General features: G+C 41.4%; 1 protein-coding gene across 1 annotated transcript in view; it reads left to right on the top strand.

Annotated features, from left to right (window-relative positions):
• Positions 1-12,051, top strand: part of LOC122795057 (PC-esterase domain-containing protein 1A-like) — a 239,306-nt gene extending 227,255 nt beyond the window's left edge. The window contains exon 6 of the mRNA XM_044063633.1: positions 11,881-12,051. Within this exon, the coding sequence (XP_043919568.1) occupies positions 11,881-12,051 (171 nt within the window). The remainder of the gene's footprint in view (positions 1-11,880) is intronic.
• Positions 12,052-24,284: the final 12,233 nt, after the last annotated feature.

Genomic DNA, 24,284 nt, shown 5'->3' with positions numbered 1-24,284 from the left:
GGTTACCAAAGTATAAATAAATATGAAACAGAAAAAAGGAAGGTGGTCATGCATGACAGAAATAATTGAACCTAGTAAAGCACATTTTAAGTCTGCATCATTCATGAGAGAGAAAACTCATCCCACTGAAAGCATTGGGAAGTAGCAGACTAAGTGTAGAGTCCTACTATTCATGTATAAATGAACAGCAGGGATCATTTACTGCAGTGAGAGTTTCACACTTTAGCATGAGAGTGTGGGGGAGGGTTTGTCAAAAGACTCCCCTTACAGAAAAACTTGTATTTACTTTCTTTTACTGCAAGTAGCTAACAGCTTTTTATAGCATAGAGCAAGCGCTGACAGACCCACAAATGAGCGTCAGTCAGGTGAACATAGAAGCAGCTCTGTTACAGAAGGTATGTTTAGATGACAGTGCTTCACAGTCCTGCCATTCAATCTTAATGGCACGAGAAAACAGCACAACTTCTTTGTCTAGCAAGAGTCATTTAACGAGGACTTAAAATGTATTCTGGGAAGAAGGAATGAAAGCAAGAAAACAAGCTCACATTACCAAGGCGCAGGCCTCATTATCTGCCATTTTGAGAGAAACACATTAAAACTGTAAAAGTAGCACATGGACTGATTTTGAGGCATTAAAATAGCTCAAAAACAAAGATACAATGAAAAAAAATGTTTTTTGAGTTCTAAGGTGGAGTTTTCCTTTAACTTCCAGTGGGTGCGGCTTGAGTCTTTAAAAAAAATGAAGTTAGTTTACAGTTTAAACAAATACTCATCTCTGGAACCGTAAGTGTTAAAACTGTAAATAGCAAACTAGTCAGGATAAATTAATCTTTAAATTAGTGGCATTTGTTCAGTGTGATGCTTTAAATTGGATTTTATAAGCCAAAATAGAGTGAATATTAATTTTGTAATGTATAAACAGATTGAGATCTCAGTAACCATTCAAGCAAGACACATACTGCCAGCAGGATGTTTTATATAGCTATGAGCTTTCATATGAGGTTATGCAGTTTTGTCTGTTTTACCTGAATGTTAAGATATTTAGAGAAATATGAAAATTACAATACAGATTGTGTCTTTCGTCTTTTTCCTGGTTAGGGGTCGCCACAGCGGAACTCCGGTCCGCTAATGATTGGCAGTTGATTTTTACGTACCGGCTTGCCAGGCCTGACGCACAACCTTCAACGAAGGTACGCCCATTCACACATGTCTGCACGCAGATGACGCTCGAGCTGAGAATCGAACCGGACAGCGTCTTACTATGAGGCGACAACACTACTGTAGCACCACCAAATTACAATACAGATACAAATAATATTTAATATCTCTTTAGTTTCATTAGAGTTCAAATGTCAATGGATTTGTTTACCATCTTATATACTTCCAAGGTAAAATCTTCTGATACCTTGTATGTAGCATGGTTTTGGAATTAGTGCAAATATGAACAAGCAATATTTGATGCCTAGAGGTGCAATAGGAAGTAAACTACAGAAACGCCTGGAGGCACATTCGGCTGTGAACAGTTTTCCTGATTGCTCTGATCTCTGCAAGAAGGGTATCGGAGTTGCAAGCTGTTATGGGTGAGTCAGCACTATCTCATTTTCCATAGGGACAAGATTTCTTTGAGAACTAATCTTTCCTCTATGCCTAAGGTGGTCTCCAAGTTTGTCAAACTATCCAAGCCCCCGTTTTCTTTCCTAAGCTTAAAAAATGAGGAAAAAGAAATGCTCCATACCTTGGATGTCAACAGAAAAGTCTTGTCCTGTCTTGACTGTTGTAGCAATTGTTTATTTCTCGTAAAGGTAAGAAACACTGTTTCCAAATGGTTGTTTAAGGCCACTGCCTTTTGTTATACTCTCCATAACATATTTTCCAGGCAGGGTTAATCTGTGGCTTTTTGGAAAGGACTGAATTCTACAAATATTCTAGAAGCTGCTACTTGGTCCTCTGTACATGCTTTTATTAAAGCACTTTAAGCTTGATTCCCTCTCTAGGTCCAGATCAAGCTTTGCTAGGACCATTCTCCAGTAGCTCCTGAACTCCTCTTCTTCCACCTCCCAAATGTAGTTAGCTATGGTAATCTACCTATAGTAGCTAAGGCTACTGCAGCAGTGATCATTTGAACATCTGCTGTTGTGGTAGGTTCATCTTGTGCAACTGTACTATATAAACACGTTTTCTTGTATGGATCACTTTAAAGCCCTATCTCTATACTCTGTCTCCCACAGGTTATTGTGTGGTAATCTATGCCTGGCATACAAGGCATCCTCTGGTCCAGCTCTGATGAACCCTTTGCATATCTGTAAAACAAACAGCATCAAAACCACTAGCTCCACAGATTTAAATTTTGCTTGTAACAAATAAGATGTATTGGTGAGACAAATGTGTCAAAAGAGCTCCATGCTCTGGAACAGGCTTCCCCATCCATGTTGAAGCAGAGTCTGACTAGTGTATGGGGACTTGAAATTTCATACTGAGTCTGGCCTCCACGTCTGATAGTTTGGGCATTACTGTCCATCTCTCTCTAATGTACCCCCCCCCAAATATCTAGAAACTTCCTAACATACCTGTCCTACTTGCAGCCACACACAAATTAATTCTCAAGCCTTCCGAATGTCCTGCACTCTGCTCTCTCTTCAGCATCTAGCAACCCAAATGATCACTTACATCAGAAAATCAACACCTACAGGTACATAAATCTAACTGACCAGCAGGCCAACTTCTATACTCTTGGAATGCTCTTCCAGTAGCAGTTCGATCCATCCAAAAACTTTCATCCTTTAAATTTCAGTACGTACCCGTTTCACATCTATATGGAGATGTAACTGCACTTGAACTCCTACCTCCATTACTACCCAACTACTCCTACTTCTTCAAACTTGCAACTCAGTCCATTCTTTTTTCCTTCTTACTCCTGCTATGCTCTTTAACTACCTGACTTACCTACCTTTTCACTACAGTATACCATCATACATACAAATCTAACAGTAAATCTCCGCTGCTTTTCTCGCTGTCATCTTACGTTTGGTTACATAATTTTTACATACTTTTCTCTTAAATTGATCAACTGTTTTATTATATAAAATGTCTTAAAATGTATAATTCTTGTAATGTAACTGTTTTTATATGCTTCATGTTTTTTTTTTTCCATTTACTTGTACCTTATTTTATATTTGATTTTTTTTGGGGAGCTTTTCTCCCCAGGCCTCCAGTGAAAATGGGCTCTTATAGGCCCAGTGGACTATTCCGTTAAATGCCAATAAATAAATACCCCCTCCTAATAAACTCACATGATGACATAGGGACACAATTGGGTTGGATTGCATAAATAGACTTATAAAGGCTCTTGTGGTCGTTAACCTAGTATATACCTATGAAACTGTTTTTCCCCTGTACTCTGCCCTGGTTAGACCCATTGTAGAGTAGAATACACCGTTTGGCATGCATCTCACTAGACACATCAGAAAACTTGAAACAACACAGATGTTCCTAACAAAAATAACACTGACCCTTAAAATTTTCAGTTATCAGGAAGGGCTGGGATCACTGTCCCTGTACTCACGTAGGCTCTTGAGGGGAGACGTGTGCCTTGCGTTCTGTGCCATCAGGGGCCCTTTCTCAGTATGTGTAATATAGAATACCAGAGCAAGAGATTTCAGTTTACATTGGGTAGTAATAGTGAAAGGGGAAGGTGTACAAGAGGGTAGTGAGACCAGCTATGTTATATGGGTTGGAGACGGTGGCATTGACAAAAAGGCAGGAGATTAAGCTGGATGTGGCAGAGTTAAAGATGTTAAGACTTGCACTGGGTGTGACGAGGGTGGACAGGATTAGGAATAAGTATATTAGAGGGTCAGCCCAGGTTGGAAGGTTTGGAGACAAAGCCAGAGAGGCAAGTTTATGTTGGTTTGGACATGTGCTGAGGAGGGATGCTGAGTATTTTGGGAAAAAGATGCTAAGGATGAAGCTACCAGGTAACAGGAAAAGAGGAAGGCCTAAGATGAGGTTTATGGATGTGGTGAGAGAGGACATGCAGGTGGTTGGTGTGACCGAGCAAGATGCAGAGGACAGGAAGAAATGGAAACAGGTGATCCGCTGTGATTGACCCCTAACGGGAGCAGCCGAAAGAAGATTATGTTTGGGTAGTAAAACTAAGAGAGTTTCATTACCCAGCATCTTCCCTTGCTCTGGAATAGACTTCTTTTGCATGTCAAGCAGTGTTGGCCCTCAGACATATCTGAGACAAATGGATGTACACTCCAGGGCTTACAGCAGGCCTTGCCCTCCTCAAAAACGTTGATAGAGCTTTGAGGTTGGTTATTGACAAGGCACGTGGCTTTTGGTTGAATACTCTTGTGTTTTCTATAACTTGTTTTATGATATTTGTGTGTGTGCCTGTTTCTACTAGGTAACACCAAGGCAGACCTGTGGTGCAATAGTCCTACTTGGAGTCATTTTGGCAGGAAGTTGTGGTAATTCCCTTTCTATGCATATTTTGGGGAGGAGTTTTGCCCACTTCTGATATATGGAATTTAATCCGGCATATGTTGCCAATAGTGAACTTTATCACTGTATTGCAAGATGGAGGCATATTAACACAAAATGTGAGAGGAATGGATTTTTTAGAGCATAATGCCAGGGATGGAGCTTCACTGCAAGAATGTACATGAAAATGGAGGCATGTTTATCTTGCATTTTTTGCCCATTCTCTGTCTCATTGAATATCTCATGGGTACATCAAGCAAAACTATAGCACATTCTGTCTTGTTCATTCACACATACATGCACACGCACACTCTTGACTGGAGCTCTAAATACTAACTGCTAAAATAATGCCTCTAAGAGGACTGTCATCACTTTATTTTTTTCTTATACCAGAAATGCAAGGTTTATGATACCCTTCCAATTAACCTTATTGTATACGTGGGATCTGAGGCAGAAATCCAAATGAGAGGGTTCCTGTCTGATAGGCTGTGTCCGAACAGAGGAACCATGCAAGGGTGTCATCTTTTCCCCTTTATTTGTGTTTTACTGGAACCATTGACAAAGAAAATAAGGGCCTCAGAAATTCAAGGATATAATTTTTGTTCAAGAAAAGTTGACTTGATTTGCCAATGGGATTCTGTACCTGATGGAACCAGAAAAGGACATTTCAGTGTTGTGGGACATTCTGAGACAGTTTGGGTTTTTTTTGGGATATAGAATTAATGAACATAAAACAGAGGCTATAGCTGTAAACTGTGTACCTACACACACTTTGGTTCAACAAACCCATTTTTATGGAGACATGATAAAGTGAAATATTTAGAAGTATGGATTAAAAACGATTCTCTTGTGGAAGCTAAGGATATGTGGTAAGAGACTAAACAAAAGGTAGTACAAACATTGAGAAACTGGAAGCTCCTGCCAGTGGCAATATACAAGTAGTAAAACTGCTTTTACTCCCGCTTTATACACAGGTTAGACATATTTTTATAAACCAGAGAAGTTATGGATAGTAATTGGAGTTGAAGGATTTTATGTGGGAGGGGAAGAGGGCAAGAGTCAAGTGGGGTAAGTTGATCTTTCCAATAGGACAAGGAGGTTTAGGATTGCCTAACTTGAAACTTAAAACAGCAGAAGTATTCAGAAGATAAAACACCACTCCTTTTCACAATAAATTACTGAAGTTTTTTAATGTGAGCGCTTTCGTCCACTTGCAATGAAGGAACTTCATCCCACACATTGTAAAAACTTTTGTGTGTCTTTCGGCTTTTCCCGGTTAGGGGTCGCCACAGCGGAACTCCGGTCCGCTAATGATTGGCAGTTGATTTTTACGTACTGGCTTGTCAGGCTTGACGCACAACCTTCAACAAAGGTATGCCCATTCACGCATGTCTCCACGCAGAAGACACTCTAGCTGAGAATCGAACCAGACAGCGTCTTACTGTGAGGTGACAATGCTACCGCAGCACCACCACCACGGGTCTCTATGCAGTTTAAATAGTCATGAATAAGCAAAGGCATCATAATCCTCCCACTTGCATGTATAAAATGTAAAGTATAAAACTTTCTGTAAGTATGAATTTAAACCTGTACAATATATGCAACATGTTTATATAATATGTAAAGGTAAAAATAAATGTAAGAATAAAATGTTTTTCATCTCAGTAAAGCTTTCAATTTCAGGACACATTTCAGTGAGCAACATTCATTAAGTCATGGATAGGCAAATGCATTTGATCTCAGTTGCCATAGTAATTCTCCAATTTTTAAAGCCCAAGGGCCCCTGTAGTGTCAACTTCCAACTTTTCAATATTTATAAAATGGAAGGAATGGTCAACACATTCTAGGGTATGTTTTGCCAGTGCATTATTTTTATCTTGTCTCATCATAGGTGTGTACTAGGCTAATGATCTTGAAGCCTTTACAAGCCTAGCCCATAGGATTACCCTGGCATCGTGCCACCCAACCTTAGTTCCTAGTGCCTCTGTCGCGTAGAGCCACTGGATCGATCCCGGCGTGAATTTTCTATTTCCCATCCATTCATCAAAATTTCTGTTGAAGAGGGGCCAGTGAGGTGCTCTGCTTGACATGTATGGGAAGTCTATCTCATAGCATGGGCAGTCTCTGTGTTATGAACCTGTCCCTCCAGCATGTTCTGTTGATTGTGGTAGTGAGGTTGAGGTCTCTGGAGAGTGTGGTGTGGAGCAATTGGGATTTCTTTAGATGTAGCATTTCTAACAGAGCTGGGTCAGACATGGCTTTGTAAGTCGAGCAGAAATTGCCTCTAGGGCGATATGAGACCGGGAATAGTTGGAGTTTTTTGAGTCTGTCCATAGAGGACAAGTGTTTAAGGCCTAGGATAAGTTCATAGATTAATACTAGGTTAACTGCTCTTGCAAGCCATTTTAAGCCTAGCCAATTATCCCTTGTGAGACTCAAACCCTGCGCCTTGTGTTTGTAAGGCAAATGCCTTAACCATTAGGCCACCCTCCTAACCCAACCTTTGATTGGGATCCTGTTTGTGAGGTACTTTTGCAGCCTCTCTAGTTGTTGCAGGGGGTCTGTATTAGAATCTCAAAAGTTTAATGCTTTGAATCACTAAAGATAGAACTTTAGTGATTGAAACATTAAACCATCGAAATTCTAGTAGACCCTATTAAAAAAAAAAAACAAGTAAAGGGTGTTTAGGCAGGGGGGCAAGCCCCCCTGCACCCCCCTGCTATTTAAATATACCAACTCCGAGATCACACTTCAACGGAGTGTGGTGCGGAAAGGGAAGATTTCCCTTTCCTACACTGTAGCGCACTCTCAGAGTTGGTATATTTAAGTAGCGGGGGTGTGGGGGGGGGTGCAGGGGGCTACCCCCCCTGCCTACACTCATTAGTTTTTTTTTTTTTTTTTTTTTGGGGGGGGGGGTTTAAAAATATTTTTATCAGGATTCGATTGTTTAATAGTTCGATGCATACAGTTTGATGTTTATGTATTCGAACTGTTAAACTTTCGAGATTATAATATAGACCTGTTGCAGGTGTCTAGTGATGTACATGCCAAATGGGGCATTGTACTCTATTATTGGTCTAATGAGGGAAGAGTAGAGGGAGACAATGACCTCTTTCTTCCTGGATGCAAAACCCTTCGTAATGAGATGTCCCACATAGGACTTCCTGACCACAGTGGCAACGTGGTGGTCAAAAGAGGGGTTGCTGTCAACCTGTGTTCCCAGATCTCTTAAAATCCCTTCTGTGTTCAGTGGACTACCATCAGTGTGGTAATTCAAGGGAACCAGGTTTTCCCCAAAGGGGATGAAGACACACTTTTTTGGCATTGAGCTTAAGGCCATGGTTCTGACACCAGTCTGTCTCATTGAGGCCTTTCTGCAGGATGTCAGCATCACTTGGGGAGTTAATAGCTCCCAACTTGCAATCTGCAACCTTTGTCGCCAGAATCCCTTCATGTTGGCCTGTACTTAAGAGAAGTCGATACCAAACAGGAGGGGACCCAGGACCGAACCCTGTGGGACTCCACTCGTGACTGGTCGACATTCTGACTTGGAGTCCGCTGCTTTCACACTGTGGGTTGTATCTGTGAGCCAGTTTGCAGCCCACCTAGTGATATAGGGGTTGATGCCTAGCTTAGTAAGTTTTTCTATGATTCCCGAGTGGGGGAATGGTATCAAAGGCCTTGGCCAGATAAAGGTAGGCTGTATGAACCACCTTACTTTTATCCACAGCTCAAGTGACTGACTCAAAGAAGTCGACCAAGTTGAGCAGGCATGATCTACCCTTCACAAAACCAAACTGTGTAGGATCCAGAGTTTGGAGATTCCCTTTATCCTTGTTTATTAGGTCCATGATTGTGTGCCATAGCTTTGCATATCAGACTCGTTAGGCTAATGGAGTGATAGTTCCTGGGGTCTGTAGTTGGCCTCCTTTGTGGAGAGGAATGACTGTAGCAGTGCACCATTCAGTAGGGACAAAGCCTGAGGTGAGGCTATGATTGAACAGGGCACACAGGTGAGGTGCCAGTTCACGTAGAACACCAGGGATACCGTTGGGTCCCATAGAAGCTGTATTTTTGGCCTTGAACACGGCTGTTTTAACCTGTGCAGCTGTAATACTGGGTGCCTGGAAATCTACTGGTATTGTGATTGGTCCTTTGGGGTGGGGGGAGGGGTACAGTTAGCACTGAATCTATCCGCCAATATATTTGCAATATCTGTTGGCTCGGTATAGGCGATACCATTGTGCAGTAGCTCAGAGCAAATCTGGGTATTGCCATGGAGATTCTTCACATAACTATAGAAGGCCTTGTAGTTGTCTTTACTATCTGCTGCAATTCTGTTTTCATAGCTAGCTTTAGAGGATTTGATGAGGGATCTCAACCTTTTGTTGAGGCTGATAAGGGAGTTTTTCCAGTCTTGGGACTACACTTTATTCCACATCAGTTTCCTCCTCCTGTTGTAGAGTTTGTTTGTGGCAGGGGACACCCACATTGGCTTCCTTTTTTGAGGAGATCACCTTAGTTCTATTGGGTATGGTGAGATCCATGCATTTGTGTACGTGTTCTTACAGTGCATTGGTGTATGATTTAGCGGTCATGCAACTTTTCTCCATTTGCATGGGCACCATGAAGTCAGCCACCTCTGTTGTAGGAGCCCAAAGTTAGCTTTGGAGAAGTTTTTCATGGTGGTTACCTTTGTTGGGGGGGGGGGGGTGGGAGGGATGTGGATTTCCAAGGTGATTAGCTTGTGATCAGATCTAACCTGGGAGGAGTTGATTATTGGTGTAGAGCAACGGTCGCCCATGCTATAATGTTCATAAATTCTTTGTTTTAATTGCCTTTCCGTCTTTCCTATATAGAATATGGGGCATGATTTACATCTAGCTAAACAGACAATGCCCTGAGTGTTGCAGTCATATTTCCCTGTCAGAATATAATTTATTTTCCCTAAAGAGAAGGGGGAACCTACAGAAATGTATTTACAATAAGGGCATCTGCCACACTTTCTCATGCCGTTATTCAGAACATAAGGTTTTATGTTCCTATTCAGTAAAGAGCTGTGCTCTAGAGAGAAGAGGAATGAAGGTCAGCAGGACGAAGACAGAATATATGTGTGTGAATGAGAGGGAGGATAGAGGAATGGTGAGGATGCAAGGAGTAGAGGTGGCGAAGGTGGATGAGTTTAAATACTTGGGGTCAATAGTTCAGAGTAACGGTGAGTGTGGAAGAGAGGTGAAGAAGACAGTTCGGACAGGATGGAGTGGGTGGAGAAGAGTGTCAGGAGTGTTATGTGACAGACGAGTACCTGTAAGAGTGAAAAGGAAGGTGTACAAGAGGGTAGTGAGACCAGCTATGTTATATGGGTTGGAGACAGTGGCATTGACAAAAAGGCAGGAGTTTGAGCTGGATGTGGCAGAATTAAAGATGTTAAGATTTGCACTGGGTGTGACGAGGGTGGACAGGATTAGGAATAAGTATATTAGAGGGTCAGCCCAGGTTGGAAGGTTTGGAGACAAAGCCAGAAAGGCATGATTATGTTGGTTTGGACATGTGCTGAGGAGGGATGCTAAGGATGAAGCTACCTGGTAACAGGAAAAGAGGAAGGCCTAAGATGAGGTTTATGGATGTGGTGAGAGAGGACATGCAGGTGGTTGGTGTGAAAGAGCAAGATGCAGAGGATAGGAAGAAATGGAAACGGATGATCTGCTGTGGCGACCCCTAACGGGAACAGCCGAAAGCAGATGATGATTCAGTAAATCCTTTAAATTAGGGCCTCTTCTATAAGTAATTTTAGGCTCCAAAGCCAACTTGTCTCTCAAATTCACATCTTCATTAATAAAGGTCCATTTTTTTTTTTTATCATAATAGCCCTCAATTCTCTAGCATCATTTGAAAATACTGTAGTAAAGCTACTACTAAAATTTGACTTAGCATTATTTACTGTAAGGCTTCTATTTAAATCCAAAAGTTGCTTAGGCCTTTCTATTCCTTTATGTAAAATTGGTTGGAAATTACCTGTTTGCCTTTTTCTCCCTACTTCTATAATCTCATCCACCAGAGGAGTTGGGTACCCTCTATTTGAGAACATTTCTTTCAGATTCATACATTTCCCCCCTCAAAATCTGAATCCAGTGTAATAATTTTTGCCGCCTTAACTACCTGTCCTTTCACAATGGCTCTCTTCTGGTGAAGGGGGGAGATTACTACTGAAATGAAGGAAGTCATTAAAATATGTTGGCTTATGGACAATCTTGGCCATATATTATTCACAATATCTTTATCCAGCAAATTGTCAAAGTAGGCGACAGTTTTTGTTTTAGATTGGTATGTAAAATCCAAAAAAGGGGTCAAGTTAGTATACCCATGAAATTTTCAACCTCTGATAAATTACCTTTAAAAAGTAAGAACATATCGTCCAGGTACCTTGTGTACCCATTGGACTCTTGAGCTGAAAAAATCTTGTTTAAATAGGATTTGATTCTCCCAGTGGGCCATAACACAATTTGCAAAAGTGCCCCCACAAGGGGACCCCATCACTACCCGTTTTTTTAAGAAACAACTCTCCACCAAAAAGAAAATATTACTCAAAATGAGATCTAATAGACTTAATGTCAAGTCAATCTCTTCTCCTGGTGCTCCTTTGCATAGTAGGAATTCCCTTGTCCAATCCAGTCCTGTGCTTTGTGGAATTATTGTAGAGAGGTCTTTGATGTCAACCTTCAGAAAGTTGTAGTGTTGGTTAAACTCCAAATTGTTAACCGCTTCCAAAAACTCCCAAGAGTCTTTACATATTTGCCCCTCTGTAATAAGATACTTCTTTAGTTTAAAATCCACAAATTTAGCACAAGCGTACGATCTGGAATTTCTTCCATCAATAATAGGCCTAAAAGGTGGATTAATAATATTTTTATGTATTTTTGTAATCCCAAAAGCATAGGTATAATGGGTGCAGGCATGTTCAGATAGTTGAACTCATCAATATCAATATATCCTTCCAGAAGCAAGTAATTTATAACATTTTTAAATATCTGATAGTCCCCATTTATCTCGTTCAAAGACACGTGTCTGTATGCCACATTATCTAGCAAAACGTTCATTTTTACATTATAATCACCTTGTTTCATAAATACAAGGCCGCCCCCTTTATCTGGGAGCATTACCCTGATACCAGACATTCTCAAATCCATTATCTGAAAATCTGAGTGTGTTAAGTTTTTTATATTTTGCTTCCTATTGCAAGAATCTAACAGATGCCTAAAATAATTTTCACAAGTTTTTCCAAACAAGCTAATACTAGTTTGAATAGGAAGGTTAAAAGTGCTAGAAACCCTGAAGTCTGCTAGAACTGGCAGGCTATTTCCTAATAAAAATTGCAGATTTAATCTCCATACATAGTCTCAAGTCCAGAAAGAATTGGCCAAATTCCCTTTTGAACAAGGAACAAAACCTAGTCCCTTAGCCAGAGTTTCTGTTAATTCGGACTTTGACAGTAGAAGTGTAATTGTAAATCTGAAAGTCACCTTTCCTGTTGTTGCAGAGGCTGACACGTTGGAACGCTTCATTTAATCAGTTAATAATGCCCCGCTCTGCTACCTCCTTCTCCGGGTCGGTTTCCTGGATTGTTGATTTCCCCTGTTGTTCCGTGAAGTGTTTGGATGGGTTCGTTGGCCATTCTAAAAACCCTGAGGTTCAGCTGCACCAGTATTTTGAGTTTGCCAGTTATGTAGTCAGCTGTCCCAATTCTTCTGGTTGTTTATTCCCTCCTCCTTGTCTGTCAATGCTTGTACATCTGGTAGATTTGTATTAATGTCCATACTGTTTGTATTGGTCCATGAGGGATTGAGAAAACTTATGAAATATGAAATATAAAACATTACAATTAGAGGTCACCTACCTCAGGGAATGCATACAGAGGCAACACATTCCCTGAGTACTAAGACAGTGGCAATACCCAAACGGCTTAATCCAAAACTCTCCCTTTCTTCTTGAGCTGATAAAACTTTCTGACAAACAAGGGATCGAGTTTTTGGAATGTTTAGTTGAGCACTATTTCATGCAGATGGATATCCTAAAAGCCAATTTGGTTAATATTGAACAGAAAATCAAAATGGATGTGAACTTTCCAAGATATAGAGTGACTTTTGCCACATTTACAGCAGCATAGAATCTACCATCATAAAATGAAGTCCAAAAAGTTGGAGAGGGATAGAAGAGAATGTGAGGCAGGAACTGCTTATCCTCCCCCAACCCCTTCACAACAAACTGCTTATGTTCTGTAGTCCTATCTCGCCTTCATTCTTACACTTGGGTTTAGAGCCGATCTTCGACTCCGACTCAGCAATTCTCTAGCTCAGTCTTCTGGTTGGCTCGTGCCAAGGAGGTATCCCATCATGCACCGCTGACATATCTGAGATCTCGTTTGCCACTCTAGTTCAAAAGTGCTGCTATTTGGCCGTGGTTGAGTGGAATATTTTTTCTTATTACTCGATTTAGTGTGTTTAAAAAAGTTGTATTCAGTTGATTTAGTATTTCATTTATAGTCTGGTGTCTGTTGAAGACCTTGTGTTGCATTGTTTGCTGTGTTTCTGCTATTTTTTATTGGCCGTCTTCCGCAGGCCTGTTTCGTTGTATCCTTGCACTCGCTGATGGTTTTATTTGCTATTTGGGCTTTGCTTAATTGTTTTCCTTTTTCAAAGCTATCCTTTCACCAAGGGCTAGGCCTGTTTACGTTAGGGGACCTAGTCCTTGGTCTGTCACTCGTGCTTTCTTCCTTCCTTCAGGGCTAGGCCCGCTTAAGTTAGAGGACCTAGTCCTCTGTCGTGTGTTTCTTCCTCTAGGGCTAGGCTTGTTTAAGTTAGAGGACCTAGTCCTCTGTCAATCTTTTACCACAGGGCTAACTGTTTAATTTAGAGGTAGTTCCTGTTTTGTTTTTGACACTAGTCACGGTTACTTGTTTTTTTCTGTCTGTCTTAGATATTAGTATTGGTTTCAGATTTTTCTAAAGACTTGAAAGACCACAAGCCCTCTGGGTTTAAAAAATGTAGCAAATGCGCCCCAAAAAATGTCCCTGACAGATGGGCATACTGTTTGCGTATACTGCTTAGGTGCTATTCACCTTCAAGAATCTTGCTCCTTTTGCCATGCTTTTAGTCCTCAAGTCCTTCGAGAGAAAGAACAAACTTATTTTGAAAGGCCTCTTAAAGCATTCCTTTGAGGAAGAGTTGGCTTCTTCCTACTCCTCTAGTTCTAAGTCACCGTCTTCTAAAAAAGACAAAGCTAAACCTACAAAAAGGCAGTCTCTCCCACTCACTCGGTGTCGGAGCTGCCAGAGAACATTTCTAAATAGACTACTTTCGCTTTGGCTCCTTTGGTTTTGGTGCCAACAGAGAAGATTGCTGTGGAACAATCAGTTTTGGTTCCAAAGGTTAAGGAGCTGATATCTGAATTGGTGTCTCGGAGCTGGTCAGCTGAACTTCGTCCGGTTTCTCTGACACTCAGATCGCCAATTTTTCAGCGGTCTAGATCCCCCACTTTATCCTTCAGGTCCTCTAGGAGCCTTTCTGATGAGGACATCGAAAGAGTAGTGCCCAGACTCCTGAAGACATTGGCACTGGCAAATTTACTTTCGGCTGCGGAGCCTACTGAGCCCATACACCCTCCCACCATTCCTCCTCCGAGCCACTCCGGCGCTTCTGAGCCAGAGATGGTGCCACCTGCTGTGGAAAGGTCAGTTCCAGTTACCTCTGTGGGCCTCTCTGTTCCGATATTCACTCTGACTCCTTTGGTACCATCCGCGGGGTCTAGGGTCCTATGCCGTCCGGTCGGGCCCGAGGGGGGTGCTTGGACCCGAACTTCAGTTCCGAGCTTACCTCTCAGTGCTTTGGCTCAGGTGAGTTCAGAGCCCACGTCTGTCTCGGTGCCTATCTCCTCAGTACCGAGGACTGCCTCTGCTCCTTCGGAGTGAGGGGGGGGGGGGCGTCCTCGGAGCTGAGGGGGTCGGCCTTCGAGCTGATGAGTGTTCTGTCCAAATCTTCAATTCCAACTAGGAACACCGACACTCTTCCACCAAAGAGCCAACCACAGTCTCAGCACCTTCTCTCATACAACACAGCGGAGACTCGCAGCCTCAGGAACCCTCCATGAGTGGTCCCCAGTCTTCCGAGACCTCCCCAGAATATTCTTCTGAGGAGCCCCCTCTGAAAAAAAAACTTGTTAGAGGAAGCATGTTGACTCCCCCAATGAGTCCATTACATCAAGACACTGACCTCGAGGATTCAGAAGGGTCCCCCAGGTCGTTCTCCAATATCATTCGTAGATATTTGAGATCCTGAAACAGAGAGGTGGCTGGCCCTCCACCTCCCCTTCTGATGAGGAGTCAGTGTACCTGAAGGCTTTCGGGTCTCAACCCTACGCCTCTTGGGTATTTCCACCTTTCGAACATTTGGATCTAGTGAGTCAAAAGGTGTGGGAATCTCCTGATACTGTGGAACCAGTTCCTAGAAGACCTAATAAATTCCTATCAGCAACCCAGAACAAAGATTTTCTCACCAAAGGCGTGCCAGTAGATGCCATGGTGGTGGCAGCAGCCACCAAAAAGGAAATTGCTGAAACTTCCTCCACAATCCATCCACCGAACAAGGAATCTCGAACGATGGACAGGTACAGGAAGCATGTCTTTTCTTCAGTGGCTTTTACACACAGATCGCTGAACTACCTTTCTCATTTCACTAGGCTCCAGAGAGATCTCCTGAAAGAGCTAGGAGATACTCTCCAAGATAACGTATCTGAAGCGGTATCTGATGAGCTTAACGCACAGATGTCTACCTTAAATTCTGTTAACTCTTCCATGAGGCTGATATCTTATGCAGCGGATGGAGTGAGTAGGGCAGCGGGTTCAGGAGTTTCTCTTAGGAGGCACTCCTGGATGCTTTCCTGTAATTGTGCGGAGGCCTTTAAGTCTACATTTACCAACGCCCCCTTTGATGGATCCTCGTTTGGACCTAAGGTAAAGGACGCACTCGCCAGGTGCAAACAGTACGGGAAAACCCTGTCTGCCGTGGGAGTCAATTTTTCCGTTCCTTCTAGACCCTAACCCAAAGTGCAGAGAAAGATGTGGTTTAAAAAGTCTCAGAGGTTTTTCCAGGACGCACAGGGTGATTCCTTCTCCAGAGGCAGAGGAGGAGGAAAATAATGGTAGATGTCACCCTAGATGCAGGGGAGGCTTGCAGAACCAGGGAGACCGTGATTCCTTTCGTGGTTCATCCCTACTAGCGCTCCTGAAAGGAGGCCCGACTGTGCATCTCTGGAGCCAGTTGGGGGACGTACATCTTTGTACCCAGAAGCCTGGCGTGACATCATACAAGACAAGTGCTTGCAAAGGATAATTACCAGAGGATACTGTATTCCCTTCTTTCACTCCTCCTCAGACCAGAAGAATCCCGGATGTTCCACCCAATCACAGGGAATTTAGCAACTGTAGAAATCCAAAAGTTGCTCAAAGAGACAGACAAAGTAGGAGACTGCAGACAAAGTAGGATTAGGGACTTACTCCAGATTCTTTTTTGTGCCCAAACGAACAGGGGATTGGAGACCCATCTTGGATCTCAGCAAGTTGAATGAATCAGTCAAGAAGTCCAAGTTCCGAATGGTCACGTTACAATCGATACTCCCGCTGTTAGGGAAAGATGTTTGGATGTGGTCGATAGATCTCCAAGATGCGTACTACCACATCAAAATGGACAAGAACATCAAGGAGTCACTTACGCTTCCGGCTAGGGGCCAGTCTATACCAATTTCGCACCCTGCCCTTTAGTCTCACCACAGCCCCCAGGGTGTTCAAATGCATGGCAGTGGTAACGGCTTACTGGAGACGTCTTAAATTCCAAGTGTTTCCGTACCTGGACGACTGGCTCCTGACTGCCACCACCAGGCATCTACTATTACAGGCCAGGGACGCCACCATTATGACTTGCTTGCAGCTAGGAATTACAATAAACTGGCAAAAATGTGCATTATCGCCCTCTCAGCATGTGAATTTCATTGGCGCAGAAATAAATACCGTCACAATGAGGTCTTACCTCCCCATAGAGTCCAGAATCTCAGGCAACAAATTTGGAGTCTACTTCCACTGCGGAAAGCAAAGACAGTACTCAAATTGTTAGACGATGGCCTCCATGAAAACATTAGTCCCATTAGCCAGGCTGCACATGTGGGTTCTGCAGTGGTTACTTTTCGCCCAGTGGTTTCTACAGCAACTACCTTTTTCTCACCCCATCCTGATAACAGATTCTTGCAAGCAGGGTCTTCATTGGTGGACCCAGTCCAGCCAGCTGACCACAGGCAGATCGTTTGTTCCGTCTCACCCAGTCATCACCGTGACCACGGATGCCTCTCCGATGGGGGGGGGGGGCATTATCTAGGGAGAACAGTCCAAGGCACGTGGCAGGAACACAAAGGCTCATTTGCATATCAATGTCCTGGAAATGAGAGCAGTGCTTCTAGCGTTGCAAGCACTTAACGGCTTTCTCCCTCTAGGGTCTATTGCGATTCACTCGGACAATGTCAGTGGTATGGTACATAAACAAGGAGGGACCAAATCTTACCCCCTATGCAGAGAGGCCCTTCAAGTTTGGGAGTGGGTAGTGTCTTCCTAACATTTTCTGGTCGCAATGCACATTCCGGCAAAAACCAATGTGATAGCCGACAGGCTCAGCAGGGCGATTGTTATGCCTCACAAGTGGTCTCTGAACCCACACATCGCGGAACAGATTTTTCGCAGATGGTCAGCCTTGCTGTGATCTCTTCGCCACCCGTCTGAATACCAAATGCAGCAACTACTTCACCTTGACCCCCCCCCCCCCAAAAGGGGAGACACCCAGAGAGACACTCATTCACGATTGGCCTTCTGGGCTTCTCTATGCCTTCCCACCTTTCCTCTGATATCAAAGGTCATTCAGAAAGCAAAATCCTTGAGAAGCCAGATGATCCTCATTGCTCCTTACTGGCCTCATAGATTTGGTTCCCCTTCATCAAGCCTCACCTAATGGAAGAACCTTGGATTCTGGACACAGTGCCAGATTTACTGACGCGCATGGGTGTTCCATCCTTCTCTCCACACCCTCAATTTGACAGCGTGGCTGCTCCGATTCCATCCCTATCAGGCTTCACGACTTTTCTCCCAACGTTGTACATATTCTGACTTCTCACAATCCTTCAACTAGAAAGATTTACGCCAGTAAGTGGAAAAGGTTTTCCTTTTGGGCGCGCAATAGAAACCTTGTTCCTTATACAGCCCCTATCTCTGTGATTTTGGAGTTTCTCACACAACTGTTCCATCAAGGTTCAGCTGCTGCCACTATAAAAGTTCAACTGGCAGCTATTTCTACGTTCCATTTGGCTAATGATCCTAACCTTATGGCGCATATATTGTGCAGATCCTTTCTTAAGTGGGCCACATTATTGAGAACCCCTGTCATGGACCCTGTGGCTCCTTGGAATTTGAATTTTGTCCTTCAAAAACTTTGCCTCCCTTTTAACCGCCAGCAATGTGCAATCTCAAATTCCTTTCATGGAAAACTATTTTTTTACTAGCCAATCACGTCTGCAAGGAGGGTATCAGAACTTCAAGCCCTCTCTATTAGGCCGCCTTATTTGGTATTCCACAGAGACAGGGTTTCTTTGCGGACCAATCCTTCAATTGTTCCTAAGGTCTCTTCTCAGGCTAATATTAATCAGTCCATTGAACTACTTGTCTTTTTCCCAAATTTTTCTAATAAGGCAGAATACAAATTTCGCCAGGTTGACGTTAATAGACAACTACAATTCTATCTCCATAGAACCAAGAGTTTCAGAGGGTCAGACCAATTGTTTATTTGGGTCAGACCAATTGTTTATTTCCTTTTCAGATTCAAGAAAGGGTTTACCAGTCTCGAAACCTACTTTAATACACTGGATTTCAACTTACATTTCATTCATTTATACGTCCAGTGGCAAAGATTTCCCTTTTAAGGTAAAAGTAAACTCTACCAGATCTGTTTCTACATTGGTGGCATTTCAAGCAAAAATTCCCATGGATAATATTAGTGCAGCAGCAACATGGGCTGCTCCTCATACATTCATAACTCATTACAAGTTGGATGTGGCTTCCAGTAACAGATTGTCCTTTGGTTCCACAGTACTCAGAAGTATTTTCCCTTGAGCCACCCAAGATAAAGGTGCTAGGGATGCTGTCCCAAGTGTAAGAATGAAGGCGAGATAGGACTACAGAACATAAAGAAGTTATGTACTCACCATAACGTTCCATGTTTGTAGTCCATCTCGTCCTTCATTCTTACTATCCCACCCTCCTGCCCCCTCCTTTGAGGACCTAGGGGAATTTAGACAATTACTTTCTCTCTACGTTTGAGACCTTTCTCCATGGTTTGTTCTTTCCCTCTATAGTCCTACTACTAGCAACAAACAAGATCTGGGATATGTCAGCGGTGCATGATGGAATACCTCCTTGCCACGAGCCAACCAGAAGACTTTGAGCTAGAGAATTGCTGAGTCAGAGCAGAGGATCGGCTCTGAACCCAGGTGTAAGAATGAAAGACTAGATGGACTACAAACATGAAACGTTATGGTGAGTACATAACTTTTTTCTCAGTCCCTCATGGACTAATACAAACAGTATGGATATTAATACAAATCTGCCAGATGTGCAAGCATTGACAATGAGGAGGGAATAAACACCTAGGAGAATTGGGACGGCTGACTCCGTAACTGGCAAACTCAAAATAATGGTGCAGCTGAACCTCAGGGTTTTCAGAATGGCCAACAAACCCATCCGAACACTTCACGGAACAGCAGGAGAAATAAACCATCCAGGAAACAAAACCGGAGAAGGAGGTAGCAGAGCGGGGCATTATTGATGGATTAAATTAAACATTCCACCGTGTCAGCATCTGCAACAACAGAAAAGGTTCTAAAAACGACCACAGGTAGCAAGACATTTCCAGAAGACAGAATTTAATCCACAGAGACAAAATAAATCCACACAAACTGTGAAGTGACAATGTTGTAAGCGCTCTCGTCCTGCTTCTATAAGCAGCAAGACTTTTTCAGACAAACAGAACCTGTATAATATGCTGCTATTTAAGCTGTCACGTTTCCATCAGTTAACATCTAAAAGCAAAAGCTTTTAGAATCATTTAAATATTAAAAGTATATAAATATACATACCAAAGACTGTATAAAACTGACCAAGTATAAACGTATATGTTCAAAATGACCTTGTTATAAAACATTGTGCAAATAATTATATAAATTTCTTAAAGTGCAAAATGTAAAACAATTAATTCAGAAAACAAACAAAAACAGACAAGCAAAAACAAGCAAGGCCTGTTGCCCAGTGTTACTTAGGTTGTCAATTGACAAGTGTAATATAAAAGCATTTCTATTACTCACTAAGGTATGGAGAAATAAAAAATGTATACAAAAATACACACGAAATCCTGTACAAAAAATAATCTATACAAAAAGTGGGCTATTATCTCTGCAAGCTCCTTAATTTTAAAATACAAGATAAGGAACAGAAATCATTAACTCCTGGTGGATTATAGGCATTCAACTTTATTTGCCATATTAATTTGCACAGTTCTAGCTTAATCAGTGTGTTCATTATGTTTGACGGTGCAGTTGAAGACATCCCAAAGTTTATAAACTGAATGATTCTATGAACTTTCTGTCTTTTACATATAGCTGAAGTACAGAAAGAATGACATATTTGGATGCAGAATTATAGAAGGATAGGGCAAACAAATTGTTTAAAGCGAAGATTCATAGAAAACCAACCTATTCTAATTTCTTCCTCCACTATACCAGTAGCCACCTTTACCAACAAAAGAGATATTTTGTTAAGGGACAGTTGGTGAGGGCAGCTCGCATGGTTTCTGATGAAGAATTTTTTGCAGAATGTCAAACTTTGAGGGGAATGTTTTTGAAATGTGGGTACCCTAGTCAACTGCAGGAAAAATTGATATTTGAAGTGCAATATAAGAGAAATAATGGTGTATTTACCCCAATCCTCTCAACTAGGCATGTTATCCATAATACCCAGACATCCTTAGTTGAGCAGAACCCATTAAACAGTGTAAATCCATTTAGTGTGACCTTTATCACATCATTTAGTAATGACGCCAATACTGTGCAACAAATTTTATACAAAAGTTGAAATGTACTTCGTTCAGATACAGACCTCAGTTCTGTTCTTGGGTCTAGACCTAAAATTGTGTATAGAAGGAGGTTGAACCTCAAAAGTTTGTTAGAGAGGGGTAAGACCCCGGTTATGAGAGTTCCAGGCATGTATAAATGCGAGAGTTGCTCCCAGTGTAAATTTATGGAGGTGGGCAATACCTTTTCCATTAGGTGCAGGAAATATCATATAAACAAAAGATTCAGTTGTGCCACTAAAGGGGTGGTCTATTTGGATACTTGTAATCTCTGCCCTTGCTTCTACGTTGGTAAGACAGATCATAGATTCAAAGACAGAGTATGTGAGCATATTTATAGTATCAGGAAGTCAAAATTGGAGAATGCTTTAGCTAAGCACATTCATGAACAGCCCCAGCACAGTTTGTTTCAGGGTGATAGACCAGATTGAGCAAGACCTTGGGGGGGGGGGGACTCCTCAATTAATATGGCAAATAAAGTTGAATGCCTATAATCTACCATGAATTAATGATTTCTGTTCCTTCTCTTGTGTTTTAAAATTAAGGAGCTTGCAGAGATAATAGCTCACTTTTTGCATAGATTATTTTTTGTACAGATTTCTTGTGTGTATTTTTGTATACATTTTGTATTTCTCCATACCTTAATGAATAATAGAAATGTTTTTATATTACATTTGTCAATTGACAACCTAAGTAACACTGGGCAACAGGCCTTGCTTGTTTTTGCTCATCTTCGTCTTTGTTTTCTAAATGAATTTTTACATTTTGCACTTTAAGAAATTATTTATATAATTTGCACAATGTTTTATAACAAGGTCATTCTGAACATGTATGTTTACACTTGGTCAGTGTTATACAGTCTTTGGTATTTATATTATATACTTTTAAGCTATTTAATATTTAAATTATTTTAAATTTTATCAGCTTATGCTTTTAGATGTTAATTGATGGAAACGTGGCAGCTTAAATAGCAGCATATTATACAGGTTCTGTTTGTCTGAAGTCGTCTTGCTCATAGAAGCGAGACGAAAGCGCTTACAACATTGTCCCTTTACAGTCTGGGTTTATTTTGTCTCTCTGGATTAATTTCTGTCTTCTTGAACTGTCTTGCTACCTGTGGTCGTTTTTAGAACAGCAGGAAAGGTGACTTTCAGATTTACAATTGCACTTCTATTGCCATAAAGTCGGAATTAACAGAAACTCTGGCTAAGGGACTTAGTTTTGTTCCCTGTTCAAAAGGGAATTTAGCCAATTCTTTACTGGACTGGAAATTGTATGTACGGAAATTAAATCTGCAATTTGTATTAAGAAGTAGCCTGCCAGTTCTAGCAGACTTCAGGGTTTCTAGCATTTTATCCCTCCTATTCAAACTAATATTAGCTTGTTTGAAAAAAACTTGTAAAACTAATTTTATGCACCTGTTGGATTCTTGTAATAGGAAGCAATAGATAAAAAATTTAACACGCTCAGAATTTCAGAATATTATGGATTTTAGAATGTCTGGTATCAGGGTAATGCTCCCAGATAAAGGGGGCGGCCTTATATTTATGAACCAAGGTAATTATAATGTAAAAATAAAAGTTTTGCTAGATAATGTGGCATATGAACTTGTCTTTGAACGTGATGAATGGGGTCTATCAGAGATTTAAAAATGCTATAAATTACTTGTTCCTGGAAGGATATGTTGATATTGAGTTCAACTATCTGAACATGCCTGCTCCCATTACACCTATTATTTTTGGGATTCCCAAAATACATAAAAATGTTAATAATCCACGTTTTAGGCTTTTATGGATGGAAGAAATTCCATATCTTATGCTTGTGCTAAATTTGTGGACTTCTATAGAAATATCTTATTGCAGAGGGGCAAATATGTAAACACGCTTGTGGGGTTTTTGGAAGCGGTTAACAATCTACAACTTTTTGACGATTGACGTCAAAGACCTCTGTACAGTAATTACACAAAGCACAGGACTGGATTGGACAAGGCAATTCCTGTTAAGCAAGGGAGCACCAGGAGAAGACAATTTACGTGACATTGTCTATTAGAGTTCATTTTGAGTAGTAATTATTTTCTTTTCGATGGTGAGTTGTTTCTTCAAAAAACAGGGGTAGCGATGGGGCCCCTTGTGGGGGCACTTTTGCAAATTGTGTTATGGCCCACTGGGAGAATCAAATCCTATTTAAACAAGAATTTTTCAGCTCAAGAGTCCAATGGTACCCAAGGTACTTGGATGATATGTTCTTACTTTTTAAAGGTAATTTATCAGAGGTTGAAAGTTTCATGGGCATACTAAGTCCACGGTGGTGGTGCTGTGGTAGCGTTGTCGCCGCACAGCAAGATGTTATCCCGTTCGATTCTCAGCTGGAGCGTCTTCTGTGTGGAGATGTGCGTGAATGGGCGTACCTTCGTTGAAGGTTATGCGTCAGGGCCGGCAACTCGGCACGTAAAAATCAACTGCCAATCATTAGAGGACTGGAGTTCCGCTGTGGCGACCCCTAACTGGGAAAAGCCGAAAGAAACAACTAAACTAACTTGACCCCTTTTTTGGATTTTACATACCAATTTGAAACAAAAACTATCGCCTACTTAGATGTTTTACTGTGTTAAGGATATTGTGAGTAATAGATATATTGCCAAGATTTTCCATAAGCCAACATATTGTAATGACTTCCTTCATTTCAGTAGTAATCAACCCCTTCACCAGAAGAGAGCCGTTGTGAAAGGACAGGTAGTCAGGGCGGCAAAAACTATTACACTGGATTCAGATTTTGAGGGGGAATGTATGAATCTGAAAGAAATGTTCTGAAATAGAGGGTACCCAACCCCTCTATGAGATCATTATAGAAGTAGGGAGAAAAAGGCAAACAGGTAATTTCCAACCAATTTTACATAAAGGAGTGGAAATGCCTGAACAACTTTTGGATTTAAATAGAAGCCTAGCAGTAAATAATGCCAAGTCATATTTTAGTAGTAGCTTTACTACAGTATTTTCAAATGCTAGAGAATTGAGGGCTATTTTGATTAAAAAAAATTGGACCTTTATTAATGAAGATGTGAATTTGAGAGACAAGTTGGCTTTGGAGCCTAAAACTATTTTCAGAAGTCCTAATTTAAAGGGTTTACTGAATAGGAACATAAAACCTTATGTTCCGAATAACGGCATGAGAACTTGTGGCAGATTCCCTTATTGTAAATACATTTCTGTAGGTTCCCCTTTCTCTTTAGGGAAAATAAATTATATTCTGACAGGGAAATATGATTGCAACACTTGGGGGGGGGTCTATTTAGCTAGATGTAAATCATGTCCCATATTCTGTATAGGAAAGACAGAAAGGCCATTAAAACAAAGAATTTATGAACATTATAGCATGATGAGACAAGATAAAAATAATGCAATGGCAAAACATACCCTGGAATGTGTTGACCATTCCTTCCATTTTATAATTATTGAAAAGTTGGTGGTTGACACTCCCTTGGGCTTTAAAACTTGGAGAGAGTTACTATGGCAACTGAGAAAAAAATGCATTTGCCTATCCAGGATTTAATGAATGTTGCTCACTGAAATGTGTCCTGAAATTGAAAGATTT

The sequence above is a fragment of the Protopterus annectens genome, chromosome 2.part1 (assembly GCF_019279795.1).
Source record: "Protopterus annectens isolate FY-2018-M chromosome 2.part1, PAN1.0, whole genome shotgun sequence".
Classification (NCBI taxonomy): domain Eukaryota; kingdom Metazoa; phylum Chordata; order Ceratodontiformes; family Protopteridae; genus Protopterus; species Protopterus annectens.
Note: the sequence above shows the minus strand (reverse complement) of the source record. Positions and strands in the feature narration are given on the sequence as shown.